Consider the following 8,182-nt stretch of genomic DNA (forward strand, 5'->3'; position numbering starts at 1 on the left):
TTTTATTTATAAATATGCAATAACCCATTTATCTCTTTTGCGTGTGTGGGAGAAGGGTGGGCTAAGTCCACATAAGTGGAATTTCATGCCTCAGTCCTGCATGTTTTGTTGTTGTTTTTTGATTGTTTTTTGCATCTGTGCATTGTTTTCCCGTTTACCTATTTATCTGGCTATATTTCAGGATATTTTGTGACTTGACTGCTTAGAATTTTGTTGTGAGAAACAAGTGTGCCTAACTTCTGGTATCAACAATTAATGTGTATTAGTAACAGCATTACATGTAGAACCGCAAGCTATTTATATAAATAACAGCATTATGCGTATAGCTGCCAGCAACCCCTAAGTCATCTAAGGATATTTGAGAACTTGCTCACATCAATGCTTTCTTACTCCCCTTGTTATGGGGAATTTCTTGCAAACTTTCCCACACTTCTCTGATTCTTCCGTCTTCTCATCATCAGCCATTTCTCGTGTCCTTAAGTGAAGTGACACTGAAAGAGGATTATTCAACTGACAATGGCAGAGTATCATAACACTGACAGATAAAACTCATATGGTATCATACAACTGACACTGTGTCATACAACTGACATTTAATGATTTTAAAGGTAACTTATACCATATAGATGATGTGCAAGCTTCCACAAACCCAAGAATTTCACACTGTCTGTGACTATGTAATGTCTGCCAAATTTGTGCTAAAATATGAAAAGCAAACACTTCTTGAGTTCTTTTAAGAATGGCATTATCATGTTCTCTGGACCTGCACAAAGTATAAGTCTATCTTGGTAACATGTCTATAGGCATTTCCTCTTCACTGTTCTCAAGAGGAACCTCCAGACCTTAAAAATGTGAATTATTTGACAAGGATGTATAGGGCGTACTGGAAGAAAACAAAAAATAAGAATAGTGATCTAAATAAAGAAGTGTGTGACAGTAGGTGTGCATGAATTGTTGATGCTTTACATGGAGGTTGATGTGGAGATGCAACCATTTAAGAGCCAGGATAACCAATGCATAGCACAAAATAATTTCTTAAGCTTCTGTAAGATCATCATTGAAATAGAGATGGATGGTTTGAAGGTAGGAATCGTCATTCATGCTCAGCTCATAAAACTGTTCATCTTCATCAGGAATATCGTTCTCCTCCAGTGTCTTGGTCATATCCAGGTTGCGACAGTCATATTTCCAAGTGTAGCTGGCAGCATGATAATTATATTTGAGGTAGCGGTCCAAGATCTCTGTCATGATCTCCTCAGAACAAACCTGAGAAATATTTGGCAGCCATTAACCATTTAAAATCCTCTCTCAAATCCTCTTGGTTTACAAGGAAGAAAAAAAAAATTGAAAGATGTAAAATACGGAATACAGAGGATCCTGGTATTTTTCAGGTTTCACTTAAAATAATCCAGGGAAATATAAGTAATAGAATTTTGATGAAATCAATAGCGAAACCATGGTTGCTGCCTAATACTTTGTCCACAGGAAAGAGCAAAATAGTGGGTTGAGTGGGGATCATGGAGATACTTATAATGATGGTGGAAATGATGCCCACTACACTTAAATTTTAGTGACTGGCAAGATAAGGATGCTGATGACATTGAGCAGCTATTGAATGATGAACAATTTTGACAAAGATTTTTAATCTACCTCTATAACCTGTTCCTGTGAAGTCAAGGTGTTGATGATTTTGATGAACCGCGTCTTTCCAGACAAGATACCAACGAGGTAACTATCATCCTTCCACCATGGACGTCCAAAATCGTTTGTCCAGTTAGAATCGGGATATGGAGGAGGAATATGAATAAATCTGCCATTTGGGCAGTAAGGGATGATGCCACCTGTCTGAGGGTCAACGTGTGTTCGAATCTGTAAAATTTAATCACATTATAGCTATTGTGAAAAGTGTTGACTTAAGTCTTTCTTTGTTCTTATTTGTCTTATTTCTTGTGCCCCTTCTTTCCTTTTCTTACCCTCTGCAAAACTTGTGCTTTCTTCCTGACTTTTATCCACAACACACAATAACCTACATTAACTGCTCACATCAAAATCATCATTCTTTATTTGTTTGCTGTCTCTTCTCTTGCTTCTGCAAATGATAACTTCTGAAAGTTTTGCATTTATAGCCTATTTGTAATTAGTTCTGTTCTAGGAACATTATTAGAGGAAACTGACATTCATAATCTTTAATATTAAAAAATGTTAATTCAATCATATTCTCACAATGTATTAATGAAGTACTTCGACGATACACATATACACAAACAGGAACACGCAAGAAACTGTTATGGTACAGATGGATTGAGTTATGTTATCAACAACAAATGTCAGTTTGATGGTCACTGTACAGGTAAGTGCATCCAGTCCTGTTAGAGACACGTAATACTAGTAAAGTAGGTGAGAGAAAACTATGGGCTGAGACCAATGCATATAAACCACAAATTTATAAATTGACAAATCAGAGAGATGGAAAAATATGTAAAAAGCATGGTTAGTAAACTTCTTGATGTTGATCAAGTAATGGTCCTGCAAATGACTCAAAAAAGGGATATTAAACATACCTCCTTGGTCTTAGGATTAAACCAATGTGAGATGTCTTTTCCAGCTGCTGCAAGAATGGGTTTTAGCAGCACATCACCTGTGCACAGTGACAAAAGATAGATTTTCATTTGCATAGATACAGTGTACTCTAGAGAGCTAGATATTTCTATTGCTACTAACTCAGTATTATGTTGGAGTTTTGTGTGATAGAGAACATTGTTTTGTTCCTATTATTGTGCCTGTCATGTTATCTATATTTGAATGTGCTTGCTAATCGAAAATTTACTATTACAAGTTTAATTTACTCCTCGGCTAAAGGTGTGTTTCTGAGGGGTACATAATGTAGTCTATGGTGCAATTACTAGTGGTGATTTTAGGGTTCCAAAGCATGGAATGTTAAATGCATGCTGTGTAATAGACGATAAAATGAAGTATATATATCGACAAATTGATATGAATAAATAAAATTAAACCAGATTCCAAGTATGATTCTTGCGGGATTACCACTTTTGCTGTCGAAAACTAAAATTATGTTAAATAATGTTTTTTACGATCATGCGTGCGCGAAACAATTATAAGAAAAATGTTACTTTGTACCTTTGTATTTTTCACACAGTGGTGTTAGATCGTATACTTTTCCCAGAAAGGACACCCAAAGATCATCAGAAGTATTGTGAACTGACACTTCGTTCGGTGTGAAATATTTTGGTCGTTCCACTGACATTTTACCACGAGTGTATCGTGACAAGATGTTGTCGAAGCTGGTTGCCAATGTCAACAAGCAAGAGCTCCAATTTAAAATAAAACAAACTAAAACTTCAAAGGTTTTTGAAATCTTTGTTTCTGCAATCCATTTTATTTTTTCAAAGATTAGAGTGTAAAACTTGTGTGCATTATCAAGTCATACCTGCATAAATATCGCTTTTTTTCCGTCTACTCAACTACACCGGAAGTAGGTCGTGAAAGCTCCAAGATGGCGGGCGAGACGCAGGTAATGGTTGTGGTGCGGGTGGTAGTAATGATAGCACCACAGTATCTTGTAAGAACGTCCACTGCTGAGTTTGTTGCTGTACTACTTGCAAAAATATAATGGCCGTGTTGTCTTTATAGTCTTAACTTTGTTTACATAATTTTTAAACAACTATTGCATAAATAATGTAATACATGTATGGTAATTAAAAACAAATATAAATGGAAATTACAGTTTATATATACACACACACACGTACTTTGTACGTAGTCTTCATATTTTACAATCAGTTTAAACACAGTAAAGCAGTTACAGCGAAGTGAGCATCATGTAACAGGTCAGTGAGGTACAAGTACAACCTAAAAGCAGTGGTCGACAAAAACTGGAGACTTGGCTCAACAGAAGCATGAAAATCAAGATGAGTGATGGAAGAACCCTTATTGGCAAGTGTTTTGTTTTTGTTTTGTTTTTTTAAATTACATTAGAACTATTTTATGGGCTAAGATTTATCATGGAAGATTTCTGTACTAGTTGGTGCATTAATGTTTGCTGTTTTGCTTTCAGGTGTGTTCCTTTGCACAGATCGTGATGGAAATGTAATTTTAGGAAACTGCGAGGAGTACATCAGGGGGCCTGGTGAGCACTATTTTTTTTTTTGAAAGCTGGAAACAATACTTTTCTATCTTTATTACATACACAAAAGAAGGAAACTGATGAAATTATTTGTTTATTTTTCTTATTTATGTTTAATGACATATATAAAAATGAAAATAGTTTAGTTCTTGTAAATATAAAACTGACTTAGGTTCTTATTTTGATAGAAAGTGAAGATGAGGAACCACGTGTGCTAGGCCTAGCAATGGTACCAGGCCATCACATCCTGTCCATCCACGTGGACCAGCCAGCTGACTGACCTTTTTTTTTGTATATTTAAACTTTTGGTTAAACTTCAGCATCGTTCAGTGCCAGTCAGTGCAAAACACCCATGATGACAGACAACTACTCTATACCCCTAAAAATGTGCAGCTTTAGATTTGCGGTATTTTGTCATATTACTTTCCCCATTTTTCTTTCTTTCCTTGTGCCTTCTGGTATTGCAGGGACCATACCCTGGAAGTGAATATAAAATTGGATGGATCAAAAGGGCATATGTTAAGGGGTCATTAAAAGGTGATGCATAGGCTTGCTGCAGCCATTTACATTCTGTGGTGCAACTGGTGAACTGGACAAATTTAAGGGTTGGTACAGGTCAGGAAATGCTTGAAAAATCAGTATATTTCCAGTCCCTGGAAAAGTCAATCTTCTTCTTCCTTCCTATACGCCCCCAGTGGAGCATAGGGCCGCAACCACACGCCGCCATCGGACCCGGTCCTGGGCGTCCCTTTCCAGCTGGCACCATGTCATGGAAAAGTCAATGTTTAAAGAAATTTATTAAAAGAGAAAAGTTACAAATATTTGCTGAAAATTTATTAGGCTTAATTTTTGACTTTTTTTTTTTTAAAGAATGAATGTGCTCGTTCATTTTTCTGTATAAGCCAGAAATTGACACATGGCTGCAGAATAACTTTCCCTACTGATTTGACTGCTGCCATTTGCACTCGCATTGTCTTACAATATCAACAAAGCAAACTTCAATAAACTGGGGCTTAGAGATGAAAAATATATAACTTTTTGGCCATGGCTTCAAGAAGTGAAAATATATACAAAGCCAAATATAAATGTGATCTTTATGGCAAGAGAGGGAAAGTGCAGGTTGACAATATGTATTCCATTGATAAACACTGCCTAATGTATTGTGGAGGAGAGCTTCCGTTGTGAGCAGCATTTGAAAAACTGCAGAGTATGATATGAGATTCTAAATTTTGTAAATGTATGAAGTATTGTGTACATTAATTTATGTACACATTATTTAAGTATGCCAATCAGCCAGTCAGGAGATGTGTTGACAGTAAAACTCATTTCTCCATCAAATGCCCAGATTGAAGTCACTTATAATTTGTGTCAAGAATGTACCAGTGCATCTGTGACGCACCCGAGTACCCATGAGTGTAGGTGCAGGTTAGACTGATTTAGCTTGAACAGTCAATAATGTCCCAGCACATCTCCAGTGGCAACAGTTAGTTACAGCCAGCCAGCACTGGGATTAGAGAAAGTGTGATTTTGTGGTAAGACAGAATTCAAAATATAGCCAAGAATGAGTAATTTCTCTTGGAAGAACTAATGTTGATATGAAGACTGCATCAGACAACACTCCTTAGGATGTTTGGCCTGTCGCAACAGCAGTACAAGGACGATCCCAGCACTTTTAAGAGCAAGTGAATTTTGGGTAAATATTGCAAAAGCTGATATTTTGATTGACAACGCCTTTAAATGCGCCACGATGCACAAATCGCTGTTATTATTATAACAGTCTGCAAACATCTGATATAATTTCATATTTAAAAATACACAAGGAATAATGCAAGAAAGCTAACGTTGGCATATTTTGGACTTAAAAAAGGTGTAGCTGGAGCCAGGCCCGTTCTTAGCCCCCGCGGGGCCCGAGGCAAAGGGCATGTGCGGGGCCCTTACGCCACGATCACACGGTTTTAGTTGGGATCTAAAGTCACTTTTTTCCTCAGGGATATCTCGTCTTTTATCATTGACAGCAAGCTGCATACACATTACAACATAAGCCTACGATTAATTTATTTGTAACGTTCGTCAATAGGTTACAACGAAGGGAACTGACTACACTTCCATATGCCTAGTTACCATATCAATCAAAAGCGCGGGGCCACTTGAAGCGCGGGGCCCTAGGCAGATGCCTCGTCCGCCTGCCCCTAAGCACGGCCCTGGCTGGAGCGCTTATTTAGGGTAGGGTGTACCGCCGACTGCTTTGTTTTCTCCACCCCCATACTTGGTCGTGTGAAACAGACAAAAGCGGGTGACGTAGCACACAAACTTTCCACTATAAAGAGCAGGCAAAAGTTCAGTGCTTACATCTGTTTCCGAAAGACGACAGTTCCTGCTTGGAAGAGCAGTAAAGTTTAGTTCTGACCACCCTGAGTATGAGAGAAGTACTGTTCTGCTGCAAGGTGTTTTGGTCCTGTTCACGTTACTCAACCCGCTCTTCCCCTGCCCCAGGGAGTTAGGTGTTAAGGTTTGGTAGGCTAGTGGTTATATGTGTAAATAAATCTGTCTTTGAACTTGATTACCTGTGGCTTTGTAACATTAATGAGAATGGCAGGTCATTCTTCTGCTGGATGGCATTCATAGACGAAGATGTCTACAGTCACTGGGCTGGAACAGAACATCTCGATAATCAAACACATAGTGTCGTAGATCACATCATCTGAATATCCAGATGATCACAACCCAGAAATTAAAGTACAATGTTGAGACGCATGACTGTTTGGCAATGATGTCTATCCCAGGTGCGACTTAGAGAAAAAAAAATGAAACTAGCTGCGATGGTGTTATCCAGAGAGGATTAATGGCGGAGAGAGTTGATGTTACACTGTAGCAGAGGAATAAATAAACAGCCGCAGGCAAGTAAATCATAATAATAGCTACGAGTATTTATACAGCTCCTTTCCAAAGATTTGCTCAGAGCCCATTACATAAAACAGACTGAATCGTTAACAACCATGCACATGTATTCGCATATGACAGGCACCATTACTTCTACAACACATACACGTTATACACGCTCACTTTTACAACACACACTTCTACAACATACACAAAGTAAATACAAGGTATACACGCTCAGGGTCACAGTCAAGTTTTTGTTTGGAAAAAAAGTTTAGACTAAATGTGGTAAGAGAATCGGTGTCGATAAATGATCCGTTGCTATAGTGTATCATCAGATAAATGGCAACATTTTTTTTTACATATTCATCGGGGTCATTCAGAGAAGTTAGCACAGCTGGGAAGATCTCAGTTTCTACAACCATCTCAGCAAGGTCTACAGAGTGCTTGGCAATCTGGCTGAAGGCAGAAAGCACCTGCCTCTGGAAAAAAAAAGTTACATGTGCAATAAACAATAAAACTGCATTAAACCTATATTATGACCATTAACATTTAACAATGGTGTCTTATTCCTTTCTATTTTCTAATGAATCCCTTTTCTCTACAAGTCTTGAAATATTGTGGTATGCATCACCTACATCACAACAGTGCCATCAATTGAGCTTTGGATATTAAATACTAATTCTTAATTACTAACAGACAGATATGTCATAGCATAATTTTCACTACTAAACATCTATGAGATATTCATAAAAAGATACAAAAACTAAATGCAGATACCACCAAAACATACACAGAGTATAACAGTTTGGGATATTCAGCAGCTCAGAACTGAGCAATATCCAGAGCACAAAGTCCGTGAATGGCAACATGAAAGATGCAAGACCATATGTGCTGCTTTTTTACTGCTTGACAGTATCTATATGATTCAAAGTTGTTTATATATCTCACCTTCAGCTTGTACAGCACTTAGATGATACAAACATGTTTACAGATCTCACCTTCAGCTTGGCATCTGGATTTAGGATCATCTGAGCAAGATGTGCTATAGCTCCAGCGTCCACCACTGTGCAAGCTCTGGTGAATGTTTGCTAATATCAATGAGTGCTGAAGCTGCTATGCGTTTCTGGGACAACTCAGGCTCCTGGATACAAAGCA

The 8,182-nt window shown here is 37.8% G+C and overlaps 2 protein-coding genes across 2 annotated transcripts; one reads left to right on the forward strand and one right to left on the reverse strand.

Annotated features, from left to right (window-relative positions):
* Positions 1-574: 574 nt before the first annotated feature.
* LOC112556118 (cytochrome b5 domain-containing protein 1-like) lies at positions 575-3,425 on the reverse strand. The gene is made up of 4 exons (XM_025224807.1): positions 3,139-3,425; positions 2,562-2,638; positions 1,651-1,869; positions 575-1,266 (listed from the first exon to the last, which is right to left on the reverse strand). The coding sequence occupies exons 1-4, from the start codon at positions 3,263-3,265 to the stop codon at positions 1,036-1,038; spliced, it is 654 nt and encodes a 217-aa protein (XP_025080592.1). The 5' UTR covers positions 3,266-3,425; the 3' UTR covers positions 575-1,035.
* A 12-nt stretch (positions 3,426-3,437) lies between these two features.
* On the forward strand, positions 3,438-5,482 carry LOC112556119 (N-alpha-acetyltransferase 38, NatC auxiliary subunit-like). Its single transcript, XM_025224808.1, has 4 exons — positions 3,438-3,532; positions 3,849-3,954; positions 4,076-4,147; positions 4,333-5,482. Exons 1-4 carry the CDS (start codon positions 3,515-3,517, stop codon positions 4,422-4,424), a joined length of 288 nt encoding a protein of 95 aa, XP_025080593.1. The 5' UTR covers positions 3,438-3,514; the 3' UTR covers positions 4,425-5,482.
* Positions 5,483-8,182: the final 2,700 nt, after the last annotated feature.

This window comes from Pomacea canaliculata, linkage group LG2 (genome assembly GCF_003073045.1).
Source record: "Pomacea canaliculata isolate SZHN2017 linkage group LG2, ASM307304v1, whole genome shotgun sequence".
Classification (NCBI taxonomy): domain Eukaryota; kingdom Metazoa; phylum Mollusca; class Gastropoda; order Architaenioglossa; family Ampullariidae; genus Pomacea; species Pomacea canaliculata.